Consider the following 16,764-nt stretch of genomic DNA (forward strand, 5'->3'; position numbering starts at 1 on the left):
ACACACATGGTTCTCTCGAGGGCCCCGCCTGTTGCGCGTCAGCTCATGAGTTAACGAGCCATGTGTTAGGGGCCAGCACAGGTGAGCGAGCTGCAGCTATGTCCCAGGATTCCTGAGAACCGCCAAGAGATTAAGTGCTCTACCAGCCTCACTGTTTTTTTTTACTATCTTTCCTTCTTCTCAGCCCTCCATGCCTTTCTTTCTCCTAAGGCAAGACAATACAAGTAGAAACCGCAATTTTGGTCACATTGATTCATCTTTGGATTATTTTCCTAAATCTATACCATTCCTTCTCTTAAACTGTAGCAATAAAAATAACAAAACTCAACAAAAAACGTTTATCACTGTATTTGTCCAATGGCAACCACTTCATTATCTGAAATTTAGCAAGTGTAAGAAGGTGGAAGCTCCGCCCACTCAGCACAATCACGTCATGTCATGTCACGTCACATTCCTGAGAAGTTTCTGTCATGATAAATGTGTCACTTTAACTGTCATTATGATGTACAATTTCCTTTTTAAACCTTTTAACCCACAGAGTGGAAACACATCAAACCACATTGCAATTTTTTAAGCTGTTTCCGCAAAATCATTTTTTTATATACAGAAGCAAAAAAATCTGTTTCTAGAGAATTAATTAGCATTCATTAATTATCTTGCTAGCTTGTTCTTAAGATGGCTTCAGGATAAAATATGACTTTAAGATCTAGTGCAGGAAGCAAAAAGGCACAAAATTTTCCATGATAAGTAGGCTGGATAAACTGTCAAGCCTTCCATTTTAACTGCAGAGTTTCTGGGCGAGAACATTAAAGCTAGACGGCTAGCTAATGAACAATTATTGTTCCACTTTCTTTCAAGCTCAACCAAAGTAGCATTATACTCTTCTCTTTAATAATATTTCAGACTATTTGAGCTCAAGAGTTCATCAAATACAGAGATGTCTATTTTTTTCTTAATAAAGTGAGATATTTCTCTCTCCTCTTTCTCTCTCTCTCTCTCTCTCTCTCTCTCTCTCTCTCTCTCTCTCTCTCTACATTTTCATACATCTCAAGCCCTGAGACCAGTTTGTCATCCTGACATCTCTCTGTTTTTCTCTCCACCACCACCCTCTTTCGATCTGTCTTCAAGGGCAAGCTTTTAACCTCTCCATACCATCACTATGGACAAACACACGACCCCTCCAACTCCAACAACACTCGCGCTTCACTCCCACACCATTAGCGAGGGCTAGAAAAGGAAAGCTCAACAAGACGGAGAAAGGACGAAGAAATAACTCTGGATCTCAGCGTGCCCTCGGGGGTTCTGAGTAAACTAGAGGGCATCTCAGGTGACCTCTCTTGATCCTCGGCGACCTGGCCGGCCCTCCCTTGGGAGGCGCTCTTGAGAGGGGTCATGGCCGAGCTGATACGCACTTCACGCTCCGCACAAAGGGAGCACTTAAGGGAGGCATTCCCTTGTGGACTTCTTCGTTGGGGTGGATTTGACGTTTTGGGTTTTGCGTTTAGGAGTGTGTGTGGGGTCGCTTTTGGCTGACGGGGAAATGGCAACCTCTGACCCATGGGGTGTGTAAAAGCAGTGGCTACGTGCCCCCTGAGCACTTAGGATCAGTTTAGACTGGTGTCTCATGATGTAGTAAAGAGTCAGACATAAGGAGAAGGGGTCAAAATCGCAAGTAACTTAATAAGGCATCAAAATAGCCAGTGGTTTTACAACTGATATTTTCACAGTAACCTCATTCACAGATTAGCAAGCTTTTGCTTCAACCATAAGCTTGAGTTATAGATATTATCGGGATGCTTCGATACTATTCAGATACGATTACAAGGTACTTGTCGAAACTGAATCAAACAAGCTGCTGTGAATTGCACCTTGGAGAAAGGAAGTGTGCGTGCTTCAGTGCTCAGTGCTCGCAGAAATGAACTGCTCTCTCTTAAGTATGACAGTTTCTCACTGCTCCACGCTTGCGAATATCTTTGTGTGCGCTCAATTCATGGCACCTTGCTCTCATTTTCCAATGACTACGCTTGCTGATACTTGTATTGTGTGAAACTTCCTCCTCTCAGTATTTTCACACAGTACAGTTTGCTTTGCTTTGCTTTGATTGATGATTAATTGTGAAATCGCTGTTGTTTTATGTCTTCTAGGCTTACATCGGTATTGGAGCATTTTTTACGAGTATGAGTAAATAAATCTATGCATTTTTAATATATATTATATTTATAATCCAAGCAACCAAAGATGTATTCCTGGCAAATTACTAACGAACTGATGAATGATGATGGTAGAAAGTGAAGATGTGGGTTTTGAGCTTTAGAGCAATTAAAAAATATGCAGGATGAAGTTTGATTGATGAACATTTTTAAATCCATGACAATCCCGCATTTAGTGGAACAGTTTGGCCCAACATGGGATTTTTTCTCTCATCTTTAAAAGCACTCGCTCATCCGAGATGTGGGATTTTATTCATTTAAAATGTAGGCGCAAGGCTTACGTAGTTAATAATTTATAGTGGCTTATACCACTCTAATATTCGACCAGTTTAGCATCTCTGTGTATGTGTGTATATACACTTGTTGAGATTAAGAATTCAGCCGATTTAGTTACTTTTTCTGCTTTTTAATGAAGCTTTTTTTTGTTGCCATTCGTGGACATTGCAACTTCATTATGAAAACAAATCTGGTCCATGCATTTTTTTTTGTTTTGCCCATCAAGCTTAATTAAAACACGAATAATACCTGGATTCTCAGCTAAAGTTCCACTCAGGTCCTGTTAGTCCTGGAAAAAAGTTCTGGCATCGGGGATTGAGTTTAGCTTGAGTTTCGATATTAAGCAGCTTGACGGTTTGAGGGCTGTGAGTCAGGATTTAGGCACCTGGGTTCAAAAACAGCTTTCAAACACTCAAACACATTTACAGAACTTTCAGTGCAAACTGACTAAAATCGGAAATAAATTGAGCATGACAACGCCTGAACTCTGGTACTATTAGACCTGCCAATCCAGGGAGGGCATGAAGCATGAAGTCTCAAAACAGCCTCTCAGTCAGTTTGCATGGTGCAAGGGGAAAAAAACACCTGATATCTTTATAAACCGGTTACTTGTTTTCAGTTCCAGTGCAAAAATATAGAAGCAGAAACCTCAGACTTATTATTAAACATGTCTTAGCTGATCAATTACATGACCGTTCCTTTAAAGGTTAATCAACATGATTTGTTTAGGAAAGAAAATATTTGTAGTCATCGAGCAGAAATGTCAAATCATGAAGGTTATACACTGAAACACTGTGTTGTTATTGTATGAAGCGATATGTGTCGATGGTTACACCCTTATTATAGCTGAAAGTGAGAAAGAATGAATACAAGACCACAAGAGAGTGGAAACAAAGAAGCCTGTGTGTGTGTGTGTGTGTGTGTGTATCACAGGGAATCGTAGCATCTATGAGTCACATGAGCTGTAATAACAATACAAAAAAATAATCTTCTTAGGGCGTTTTCACAGTTGGACCAAATTCTCCATATACCCATGATCGATTCTGGACTCGTTTGCTGGAGAGTGTCGTCATCATCATCATCATCATCATCACAAGATTGTTTTTACAACAACAAATTCTTTCCGAACCCACAGATCGATTGCGTAATTTTAGTCACTTTTGCACAATTTTTTCCAAAATCAGGAGATAACAGGGTCTTTAGGGACATACTCATGGAGACCCCACAAGGTCAAAACTATTGGATGTTCCTGTCTTGCCGGAGAGAAAGACACAGAAAAAGCGTGAGAAAGAGCGAGAGGGAGCGATGGATAGAAAGATAAAACCGGGATTAGGCTACTTTTCCTCTTTTTTATTTATTTATATATATATATATATATATATATATATATATAAATAAATAAAAAAGAGGAAAAGTAAAAAAGAGGAAAAATAAATATATATATATATATATATATATATATATATATATATATATTTATTTATTTATATATATATATATATATATATATATATATATTTGAAATAGAGTCAGGCTTCCATGAAAAGGAACAATGATTCTGTGATGAGTCACTGCCAAGAAGAGTTAACATCACCTGACCTGAGAATTCAGCAAAAATGACCCCAAACCCGGTTCTGGATGTACTCATCAACCGTTTTGGTGCACACATCTTCAAACCAAAAGGTGTTTCTCAAAGACCCCTTTGACTTTTGACACTGACACACGAGATGAAGAAATCAATAAGGAAAGACTCACTCGGAAGTTCAGAACATGAGACGAGGGAGTTAACCTTTTCTGTCTCTTCAATTGGCGGAACTGAAATTTAATCGAGCCAGCACTGTTTGCCAGGAGTCATGGCACAAGAGAGCCGGTACACTTGCCTTAACATTTGAGATAAAGATCAAGAGGCATGAAAGGCGGCTTGTTCAGATTAGCGCCTGAAGGATTTATTCGGTGTGTGTTTGCAAAAGGAAGAATGGTGTGTGCGTGTGTATGTGTGTGTTGAGCACTTCTCACACCTTGTGTATATAAAGTCTGAAGAAAACAATAAAGATAAAGATAAGCAGGAATATGAATATGAGTGGCAGCTAAAAGATGACTCTGAATTGTCAACAAAGTGAAAGTGTGTGTGCATTTTAAACTTCCTCACCCACTGCCAGGTTCTAATGGCTCAGCCGGGTATGCTGGCCTGGCGGATGACATTTTACAGTCGGGAGAAACCCTAGACGGTGGTGCTGGAGTGAAAGGTGTGTGTGTTAAGCCCTGGTCAGATTTGGCATCTCTTTACCTAATGATGCATTTACTTTGGATTGTGTTCATACTACAGCTACAGCAGCCCTTTTTCTACACATCTCCTTTTTAAGCAACCACAGGACAATTTTAAATATTTTTTTATACCACGGCACTGCTAAATTCTCTATTCCGATTGGTCAGAAGGAATATGCCTATTCTCTATTCTGATTGGTCAGAAGGAATTTGCCAACCATAACAGTTTTTACTTTATTACAGAATTACGTTGTACTTTTTCTCCATTTATAGTTATATTAAATGTTTTGGAATATCCGCATAACATGTCAGCTCCTGTTTAAACAATATGTATAAACAATTGTTCCCTCACCAGCCTCCAGAAGTTAAAAATGCAGCTTGTCATGTTATCAAGAAACCGAAAAGCACAAAGACTAAAAGACAAGTTAAAGTTACAGCTTCACCTCCAACTGTTATAAAGCACTGACACTGGAGACTCCTTCCATAAATATCAAATAAACATCTGTGTACAGAAAACTTCTCCATATCAGCAATTACACAGGTTTTCTTTTAAATATATTTATGTCAAGCATCTCTTTTTTTTTTCTTTTAAATATATTTATGTCAAGCATCTGTCGTACAAGTCCCTGTGTAAGTTGTTACTAGACAAACGATAATGTTTAGAATATTAGAAGAAGCACATTAATATAAACCTGTGCAAATTGGTCAACACCTTCTGACCAGTCAGAATAGAGAATTTAAAAGTGCTGTGGTATAAAAAATATATAATAAACGGCAAACGTCTTAGTAGTGGCCTCAGACTTTTGAGTCCTGCTATATATTAACACGATGATCACGCTAGTATGGGGCGAGTTGATGAAGAGCTTTCAATTCAATCATTTTCCTTCAAACATCCACGCTCCTCTGACATCATTAGTCTTGATCATAAGGCCAAAGAAACATCAACCTTTGACCTGCACTCTTGATCAAAGCATTCAGACTTCCTGTCGCTCGGTGCGTGTGTGTGTGCGCGCGTGTGTGTGTGTGTGCATGCGTTTGGCTGTTTTCGACACTGGGTCCTGACTAAAGTCCTCACTTGCGCACACAAAGAGAGGATGTAACCTGCTAATCTGTCTCCTAGCTTCTAGCCTTTGATCTGTCAGATGTGTTACAGTGCTGATAATAAGCATCCGAGAGCCTCTGCTGACACTCACGCCTAACAAATGGGAGAGGAGATAAAGAGCGAGAGATGACGTTTATCGAGAGTGGGTATCACATATCAGCCTCTCGCTCCATCCCCACTGTGTCCACTTCCATCACAACACCAGGGAGTGGAACAACTCAGCACTGATGTGTTCACCTGTTTTATTTGGATCAGGACATTTTTTTTTTTTTTCCCCAAGCTTTGAGGCCGACTGTCAATTCCAGTCCTTTCTTTTTTAAACCTAGTGGACATTTTAAATGCTGTACGTCGGTTTACCAAAACCGGTCATACATCATGCATGTCGTTGAAATGCAAAAGAAACAGGAATGGAATGGAGAGACGGGCGAACGTACCTAAAGAGTCTAATACAAACTGGTCCTGAGTGACAGCCAGAGGTGGGTGCACACACACACTCATCTTCGCGCTCTGGACAGCAAAGCGGCTGCTCACTTTAATCTGGGAAAAGCACAGAGGAAAATTCAATTATATATATTTCAGAATAAACTTTACACTAGACACATGATCAAAATTGGTTATGTTATGTAAGATTTAAAACATTCAGGGTAGTGCTGTTTTAGGAAAATAATCAACAACTGTGTGGTGTGATAGAGTGAAGTTACTGTTACCACCCCGAATAACAATAACAACACGTCCTGAAGTGTTTTATTCCTCTTATACCACAGGAATCTCCCAGCAATTACAATTTTCATTCATTAAAGAATATCACTTCATACTTTTTAGCCATTTAAAGTTACACTTAATATTGTGGAACATCTGCTAAACAAGTTACTTCCTGTTTTTAACAGCTGTAAACAGAGGTTCGCTCGTCAACTTTTTTTCTCTCTCTTTAAGTTTAATAAGACAAATGCATGTCATGTTACTGAGAAACCTTAGTTACAATTTTATCTCTGACTATTACAAAGAGCTGACACTATTTTTGGAGACTCCTTCCAAAATTAAATAAACATCTCCTCATCATCTCATAACTTCATCAGTGATTAGACATTTTTTAATGCCATACAAGCCTGGGTAAGTTGTTACTGTAGAAATAATATATTAGAATCGAGAATTCAGGTGACTGTCTGCAAAAATCCTCTTTCGAAAGACCTATGAGGAAGCATTGTGTGTATGTGTATGTTTGTACCTTGACTGTAACTGAAGGGACAGCAATGCCGTTGAGCTCCGGGATAATGGCTTGCTGTGGAGAAAAAGATCAGCATGAGAAAACTAACGTCACACACAGCAATTAACTGATAAAAAAACTCAAGATTACGCTATGGAAACAAACGCCTGGATCTGGTTTGTGTGTGAAAGCACCGGGTTCACAGTTTATACTGTTTTGCTGTATCTTAAAAGGAAAAAAGTAACATTCACTCAACACATGTATATCCATGTAATTCTATGTTCATATTACAACCCTTGTAGCTCAAATTACTTTTTTTTTCCCCCTCAAATCAGATCTGCATACGCACAAATCAATATCTGGGATCCAGACATGTCACAAGCAACAGCATAAGTGCTGTATTTGCAAGACAATCCATCATTACAGTAGAAAACCTACGCACCAACAGCATAAACCACCATCAACCTTCATCACAGGCGTAATTTACTCTTGGGGTCTGGATATGATGGTCAGGATATGATGGTGAAAAAAAAAACACCATTTTCGCTGTTATTACTGGTCCTACTTCTTAGAATGATATTTTCTCCCCAATTTGGTCTTGCCAATTCCTACCCTTACTTCAGGGACACGTGAAACAAACCTGCGTAACTTTCTGAACTGCTGCTCATGCGGCGTAATACGACAGCGTAACACACTCAGAGAAGACTGCTATCTGCCCTCTTCCTCATACATACATACATATCTACATACATGGCCTTGTCGTGTGTATCACGAAGTTTCTCCTTGACACCTCCTTGATTCTATCATCCCTCCCACCTAGACAGCATGGCTAATTTTGCTTTCTTGACTTCTGGCCATGGATAGCTGTGGCATCGCCGGTAGATCGTGAGTTTTGAATATGGCGATCGATTTTCTGTTCCTCCATTCCCTGGCTCGAATTTGTGACTTTTCTCAGATATGAGTGACTCAAAAAATCTGATTTAGGTAAAAATATTGGCTTTGTGTCAATTGTGAATGGTGACTAAAAGAGGTCATATGACTATGTCTATATCATGTATATATATGGAGTGACAGGTACCGAGACATCATCCAGGTTGGTGGAGACAACAGCCGTCACCATCAGGTCATCCTCTGCTTCAGCTTTGGGGATGATGTCTGAAAAAATAGGAGAGAGTAAAAAAAACAGCGATGTATGTTACAATTCTGATGACATATACTCCGATGTGGCAGCCAATCAGAGATGCTTTAAGGTGGAGCAGTGAAGCAGAGTCAAACGGCGTCAAATGGCAAACGCGAACTGAAATCGTTTTTCGCATTGAAACGTCTTTTTCGTTTTGAAATATACTGGGTTGAATGAAGACAGCACTACAATTCAACATTCAAAACAGAGCACTAAATGTCTAAAAACACGCAGAAGTCATTACAAGGTACTCAGAAAAAAGTCCCATGAGTCAGCTCATCCTGAGGATCTGTGACCTTCAACTTTTTCAGGTCATTAGAAATGCCAAAGAGCCTTGGGCAAGTGCACATTTCACGAGAAAAGACTACAGAAAACAAAGCCTACACATTGGCAACATTTCTAACCGCTGTCACAGATTAAAAACCGAGAAAAACCTTGACAATGTGCAGACTCAGTGAGTAAAACCAGGCTGCTGAAAACATCTTCAAGTACAATTCGGTTAAGAAGAGTTTCTATGCAGTGCATTAACAAAAGAAAAAAAAAAACTTTTGCAGATTCAGAGAGATCCAACATCCTCCAACATAACAGCTGCTTCTTTATCATCAGATGTTTATCTTCCAAAAAGCACCAGGCACTACCATGCACACACCCAGCCCCAAACTCTGCAGCCCAGATTTACACTGTAAAGACTCTGCCTGCTGCTTCCTAACACAGCGAATGTCCATTTCAGCCTCATAAAACAGCAGAGAGAATTTCTTTCACCCTCCCTTCCTCAAAAGGACACAAAGGCTCTGTTCTGTAACACAAAAGGCTTCCAGTCTCCTGCATCACAAAGGGTTAAATCAGGTCAGGATGAGGCCTTGAATCTGCCACCAACATGGGCTTTGTTATTAGAGAAAACATTGGCGATTAATGCTCGCTAAGGTTCCGTGACTGGTGTTAGTGCGACAATGCACAAAAAGCTACTCTTAATCCCAACACCGACACAACAAGGTCAAATCTCTCCAACACACACCAGTGAGAAAATATTTGCCTAGTCTCTCACACCTGTTAGATTGTTTTAAAAGTGTCCAGAATGTCTTTTCTCATTCACACCAAGTTATTTGAGTTGTAAGTGCTTTCCCTGAACAGTTCAGCCAAATGGCAGTAGAACACCACACTGTCTAGTAAAACATTGGTTTGTTTTCCTGTGACAGAAGTATAATTGTCCTACCCTGGTTCCTGGTGGCTTCACGGATGACCTTCTGGAGAGCCTTCATCTCAGTCTCCACCTCTTCGTAGTTGACCTCTCGGGAGTCCACCTTCGGCGCGGTGAAGAAGGAGGGATCCGTGCCCATGTAGGAGCACTGCAGATGACCTTCAGAGCTCAGGGTCACCACCAGGCCCTTGAGTTCCCTAAGAAGCACCATGAAGAACATATCCTGACATTTGATTTGAGATTTAACACTAGGAAAAGACAAAGCAGCAAGCAACCGTTAAATTTCTCTATTCTCCTAATACTAGAAAAATTCATCGGAATGTGCTGAAGTGTCAAATAGAAAATAGCACCGATCTATCGCCAAGCTATCATTGGCTATCGCATCCTGTAACAAATGCAGCTAGCTAATGTACTTTATCAAAAATCTAGCTACCGTGGGTTCCTGAGTAGAACAACAGAAAAGCTATGGACACTATGGACAAGAGATCGCAAGTTTGCAACCCAACAATGCAACAGATCCGTGGCCGTGCATTTTAAAATGTGGTTTCAGTTTTCACCCACTCATGTTTCATATTTACATCACCAATAGTTTTTAACAGTTTTAATTATTATATCTATAAAAGAGGGGGGCATAGTGGCTTAGGGATTAGCACCTTTGCCTCGGACCTCCGGGGCTTGGAGCTTGAATCCCGCCTCCACCCCGTCATATTCCCCCCTGTGCTTTGGGGGTTTCCACCGGGTACTCCGGTTTCCTCCCCCAGTCCAAAGACATGCCTAATTGGCATTTCCAAATTTTCTGTGGCGTGTGTGCGATTGTGCCCTGCGATGGGTTGGCATCCCGTCCAGGGTGTCCCCCACCTTGTGCCCCGAGTCCCCTGGGATAGACTCCGGACTCCCCCGTGACCCTGTCTAGTGGTACAGAGAATAGATGGATGGGTTTTTGTAAATGATATTGGTAAAGAGAGGCCGAACAGAACAAGATGCCGTAGGCCTGGAGACATGGACAATGCGAGTTGCTCCAGAGAAAGAAGTGTGAGGTTCTTTGAGGACAGATCTGTCTTTTTCAGCATGTGCAAGCGTGTCGGATGGTTCAGAGATTCAGATCTCAGAGCTGTGTGAGTAGAACAGGGGCAGACTGTGTGAATAACCAGCACAGCTCTGTGCAGGTCTGGGATCAGCAGTAATGCTAACTGGAAGCAGATGTGTTTCGTGGGCAGTTAGGTTATAAGAGGCAATAACTCTGGTTGAGGGAGATCCAGCACAGCGGCTGCACCTGCAAAGGGAGGTGCAAATCTGCTTTTTTGTTAATAAAACTCCATAGCCCATGCCAGATTTCTGCAGTTGTCCAGCATCCTGTATTTTCTGCCAAATAGCTCATGCTTCTAACTAACAGCAGTGTCGTTTGCCCATGTCTTAACCTCTGATGGTCACAGCTGACCTGATGGTCTTACTGACCATCTCCCAGATGACCTGGCTGATATCTTCAACCATGACTTTAAGGCTGTTTTTTTGCCAAGTAAATACAGTTCCCTGGAGCGTTTGTGAGGATTTTATGAAACCAAGTTTTCACGGTACATGAAACGATCAGCGTACTGGAGCGATTTGCGGATACAAACATAACAGGAAAGGAATCCGACGGCCATATGTGAAAAACGCGGGACGAACCCAAGGCCCCTGGCGTCTTGTTGGATATGAGATTTCCTCGCTTTTCTGAGCAGCATTTCAAACCAAAACAAACAAGCACGCCCACAGTAAAGTTCATTGCTTCTCCCCCCACCAGATCATCCTCACTCACATTTCCAAAGAGGTTTTGTGGGGGCGAGCAGTGACAATAAACATGGATGTACATGGCAGCATTAAGCATTCCCTACCTGTGATATCTACAGCTTGCAAAATTACAAAACCAGGAACTGATTCTTGGAATATTCCAATAATAAAAACAAACTGTTTCTCAAATCACAGGCATAAAAACAAGGTGCAAGAAACAGAAAGGAAAATAAAATCAGGAATCCACAAGTATTTCCCATTCCCATTAACCAGTGCACCATAAACCATACACTGATTCTGTTATAAACATCATATTTCAATAATTAAACAAACGGTTTCTCAAATCACAGGCATCCCGCCTCATTCTGCCTCAGTGTTTCTACTAAAGGCTCTTGGTCCACCGTAAGACAGAGGTTATAGAATGAAGGAAAGAAGGATGGAGGAAAGCAAGGGAGGAAGGAAACAAGTAAGAAAGAAAGCAAGGACACAAGTAAAGGAGGAAGGAAGGAAGATAGGAAGAAAGTGAGCAAGAAAAGAAGAAAACAAGGAATGAAGCAAGCAAGGATGGAAAGAAGAAAGCAAGGAAGGAAGGAAGGAAGGATGGAAGGAAGGAAGCAAGGAAGGAAGGGAGAAAGCAAAGAAGGAAAAAGCTGAAAAGGAAGAAAGATCAGAAGGAACAAAGCAGGGAAGCATGAAAGCAAAGATATAAATGTATAAAGGAGGCAAGGAAAGGAAGGAAAGAAGGAAGCTAGGAATGAAGGGAAGAAGGAATAAAACAAGCAAGGAAGGAAGCAAAGATGGAAGCAAGGACGGATGGATGCATGAATGAATGCTTCCAGGGTATTAGTCATTTAATCTCTAAATTTCTAAATTCTTCAGGGGAAAGAATTTGTAATTATGTGTTACCAGCGATTACATCGTTGCACATGATGGTGCTTGGAAGCTGCAGGAAAACATTAAATAACCAGAAGTACATTTATACTGAAATGTAAAAGTAACTCCAGCTCCTTGCACTGTACTGTACTGTAGAGCTGGAAAGTCACATAAAACTTCATAGGAACATCTTTAGTAAGACTTTCTCCATTGTAAGAGATCAATCATATAATCTGACGTGAACACGTTATCACAGAGTCTGTTATAGATTTCAGCCATTTTATTGGGATCATCTCGTACAGTGTTAGAAGTTATAATCTTAAAAGAGTGCCTTAACCCCACAGTGTAAAACTGGCCTTACTTTTCACTTTCCTCCTGGTTTGGAGAGATCATTTGAGCCTAGCTTGGGCTGTAATATGCTACTTGTTCATTTCTTGATTAGAGTAGACAGTGCACAAAAGCGTGTACAGAGCCTGATATTTCTCTACCCTTTTCCTGCTCTGTTCTTTTTCAAAAACTTTATCTTCCATGATCTTTAGTTCTCGAGGTCTCTGTTCATTGTCTGAATTAGAAATTTGGCAGACGTAGTTTAATCCAAAAAAACATTGTCAGCATAGAGGATACTCGACGAACCAGAATTCTTCAGTTCAAACAAGTTATAGGTTCTAAAAAAAACTAGGTTATATTTATTATTTTGTGATTTTACCACAGCACTAATGCTCTTTGAAGTTTGGAGTAATTCCTGATTAGCAGATACAAGATTAGCTCTCCTTAGAGAGATGTTTTTTTTAAACCAGCACTCAGTTGGGCGGTAATTGCTGCATACATTTCCCTTCATCTAACTTTAACCTGTACATGTGTGTAACGTAGGTACTGCAGTGTGAGTGTGTGTGTTCCTATAGCGCACTCTGGTTGTGTGGGATCTGTGTTTTGCTTTGCTGAACAGTGCGATTGCTGTGGGCAGGTCAGTGAAGGGGACTCCGCGAGCTGGGTGGTAAAACACTCCAGCTGTGGAGCTACAGTACAGAAAACATACACCAACCGGTTCAGGACACACTCCAAACCCCACTGCTCACACACTTCCCTAAAACACACCATGCTTAGAACAAGAAGAAGAATGGAAGAAGGGAATGGCTTTTTATGTCTGCTATAATTTAAGTGATAACATTTGGTTTACACTTGTTCTACAGCAATAAATGTAACTATAAACGGATAAAAAGTATGATGTGTTGTAATAAATTGTCAATTATGGTATAAGAGGAATAAAACTTGGCAAGGAAGGAATGTAAAATAGAAGGAAGGAAGCAAGAAAGAAAGAAAGAAGGAAGGAAGGATGGATGGAAGGACAGAAGGACCAAATCAAGGAAGGAAGGAAGGAAGAAATCAAGGAAGCAAGGAAGGAAGGACTAACTAAATCTGCTTCATCACACCACCCCCTTGTTTATTATTTTCATATAACAGAGTAATTTTCATATAACATGAGAGTTTTTGTTTCTTACGTAATGTAAGGAAAATTCAAAAGACATTTCGGGGGACGAATAACGGAACTTTGGCAGTCCTGGGGTTAAACTCGCAAACTCCTTTAATGTGAGTTCCTGTAATAATGTGAGTGCATGTTTTTACATCAGAACATTACTTCTGCGGTAATCATTAAGATTACATTCTCACTACGGCAAGCCAGCTTTCCATCAGTGTAAAAGAGACAAACCTGGGCACACATATAGTCCTTGCCCTGGCTTCTGTAAACCCACTCCGAACTAAATACACAAACAAAATCGCAGTTATTAGTCATCGATGTTTGGATTACAATTGTTTAAAATTACGGTGCGATTATGGCAGTTTCAGATGTGATATTTCGAGTTGCGGCCACTCCTTATCTGTTTGGATTGGCCACCAGTTATGGGACATCTTGGAGCAATTTTCCTGTGTAGTGGATTCAGCTGTGAGGCTGGATGAGGATGTGAAATGACTGCAAGCCAACATGCTACTTAATAGTACGTGTGAGCTGCACTACTTAATAATTCGCGGTCTCGATCAAAAGCCTCGCTTTCTAAATGAATCCAAGCACAAAGATTAGGGTAAGATGGTAAAGCAAGCATCACAGTCAGTTAGGATGCACTTAACAAAGCCAGAAGCAATTCTTCGGAAAGCAGACCTGCTTTGATGGTCATGGCGTCTATTTCTACAATGTGTGTGTGTGAGGAGAAGAGTTAGAGTCCTGTGTGGTGAAGAGAGCTCGGGACAAAAAGCTCATTTAGATGGTGCTGACAGACAGGACAAACAGGACAAAACCAGAGCAAGTGACCCAAAGAGTGACAGAGAGGTACTCCGAGAGAAAGAAGGAGAGAAGATGAAGAAGAACCCTTCACTCATCCCAGGCTACAGCAGTATCTGTTACCTGATCAGATGAGAAAGAATCCGAGCGGACGGTCCCACAAAAACACACAGATCATCTCAAGCCTGGGACAGAGACCCTTCGCGTTCTCACTCGGTTTTTGCATACATCTGAACGCATCGCAGTTTAGAGGAAATTGTCCAGAAAAAAAGAATTAAAGCTTCTTATGTCAAACACATACGGTAACAAGTGGATTTATTAGAGATACATATACATGGTGGATATTAGGAGTTGTATAAGACTAGGGGTGATGGGAAAAAAAACAGCGAGGCGGACAATAAAACCGCATCCTAAAAATAGTGTCAGACTATGAACATTGTATAAGACAAAATTTTCTTTTGCTACCATGGAATGTTATCATTCATATATACTTTTCATATATACTCCAGCCACTGGTGAGGCTGAAGATGAAAATGATGGATCATTAATAGCCTGGAAAGACCTCCGCCATCCTCCATCCGCTCACTGAGCTACAAGGAGGGCTCTGGTGATGAACATGAGCTTCCATGCTGCGCGCTCTCAGTTCCAGAATCAACAAATTCAGCTGAACGACCACGTCGTCCACATGACTGCTTTTTTTTTTCAAATTGGTACATCTTTAAATACCGTAGTATGATACACAGATTTATGATTTAGCATGTTTATTGCACTAATTCGTTTATTTTCATCGTTAACTTCAAAGCCTGTAACGGCACTGAAGCCCGAAATGGAATTTGTTGCCTATGTATGGCTGCTAATTAAAGTGTGGGTTGATGTGTTCTTTGCTGTTGTTCGTCAACGTTTAACTAATAAATTAACCTAAAAGTAATGATGTCCTGAATCAGTTTTTGCTTTAAATAAGGAAAAGATGACTAGTCAACTACATTTTAGAATTGATAGTCCTGCAACCCCCTGTGTTTATAGGTTTATTTAAGGATTAGTTGTTGGGATTCAAAGAAATTTTGGCTACTAAAGAATTGCACCTATGGCTTTTCAGGTGAAAAATTAAAATGGACTAAAAGGATGTTTCTAGTTTAAATATATTTATCAAAAGTCACAGTTTCATCTGGTCTCTTGACATGAAATGTTCAAACAGCTTCTTCACTGTTGCCCATTTAAGCAGGATCCTCCGTGATCAGGCTTCATTTAATCACTTTGTGCCAACAAAAATGGCCTTCTGTAGGCTCTTTCATTTTTATTCCATGGAGAAATGAGGTAGGTTCTAAATCTTAAACCATGATTTGGACTTGCTTCAGTTCTGCAGAAATTCTTCTGTTAATGGGAGGTTTTCGCTGAATTAGCATTTCATGCTGCATTGTATTATTTTATCAGGTTTTTTAATATCCTAAGATTTTATGACGTTTAGATGAAAGCAAAATAAAAAAGCAAATCCAGTAAATGTTTTTTTGGCGTTTAAATTTTTTTTTTTTCTTTTTGTTCAATAATTTTCATTTCACATTTCAACAGACCCCCCAATTAGTTGGTATCTTCCATTTTGGGATAAGAGTTGTGAAAGTGAGCATGTAAAGCATACATTCAGCAAAGTTTGTGGTTTAAAATAAAGGCACAGAATGTAATCCTGGTGCTGCAGGGACCATAAACCAACCTGGAACTCTCAGCATAAGCCTCAAAATAAATAATAACATATGACAGTTATACTTTTCCATTTTATCCCCAGATGAAATGGGATATAAAACTAAACTGTGACCTCACCCGGGAGGAAGCGGGCACACTTACGGGAAATTAGCGACGCGCACGGCCACGGGCACACAGGCGAGCTGAGCCGCCCACTTCAGCGTTGTGTCCTGATACACCAGCAGCATGTTGTTATGGTTGGCCAGCAGGACGTTGGTTGTACCCTCGGAAACTGCGGACAGAGGGAGACGGTCAATGCCATGCCATTAACCGACAGAAGCGCAAAGGTACATTGTGTGTGTGTGTGTGTGTGTGTGTGTGTGTGTGTGTGAAGGAGCGAGGCCGCACACGGAGTGGAATGGCAGGGAGGTCAGGTTAATGACAGGCTCCTGCTCTAACCCAGAAAGCCACTTCAAAACAGCCTGTGCTCATCTGTTTCTCACTTTCCCAAAAAGCCCAGGGATTAAGAACAACGCCTACGACGGCTATTTAGGCCTCTCTGTCACCCGCTCTTACACTCGCACATACACACACACCATGCATGCTTGCGTTTCCGTTTGTAGGACTATACCCTGTGAAGGCAGCCTTTTATCACAGAGATGTGTGTTTTACACTCAGTAACTCTATGCCTTTGTTTACATGCAAAGATTTTTCACAAGTGTAAATAAATTAATTTTGAG

The 16,764-nt window shown here is 40.6% G+C and overlaps 1 protein-coding gene across 4 annotated transcripts in view; it reads right to left on the minus strand.

Annotated features, from left to right (window-relative positions):
* Window positions 1-16,764, minus strand: part of bbs9 (Bardet-Biedl syndrome 9) — a 115,677-nt gene that overhangs the window by 83,986 nt on the left and 14,927 nt on the right. For all 4 annotated transcript variants that reach the window (XR_008300685.1, XR_008300684.1, XM_053227711.1 and 1 more), the window contains exons 9-13: window positions 16,187-16,316; window positions 9,451-9,632; window positions 8,136-8,212; window positions 7,079-7,132; window positions 6,288-6,390 (exon numbers count right to left, since the gene is read on the minus strand). Coding sequence is in view for 2 of the 4 variants with exons in the window: in XM_053227711.1 (XP_053083686.1) it covers window positions 6,288-6,390; window positions 7,079-7,132; window positions 8,136-8,212; window positions 9,451-9,632; window positions 16,187-16,316 (546 nt within the window). In the remaining 2 variants the exon portion in view is untranslated. The remainder of the gene's footprint in view (window positions 1-6,287; window positions 6,391-7,078; window positions 7,133-8,135; window positions 8,213-9,450; window positions 9,633-16,186; window positions 16,317-16,764) is intronic.

This window comes from Pangasianodon hypophthalmus, chromosome 21 (assembly GCF_027358585.1).
Source record: "Pangasianodon hypophthalmus isolate fPanHyp1 chromosome 21, fPanHyp1.pri, whole genome shotgun sequence".
NCBI lineage: Eukaryota > Metazoa > Chordata > Actinopteri > Siluriformes > Pangasiidae > Pangasianodon > Pangasianodon hypophthalmus.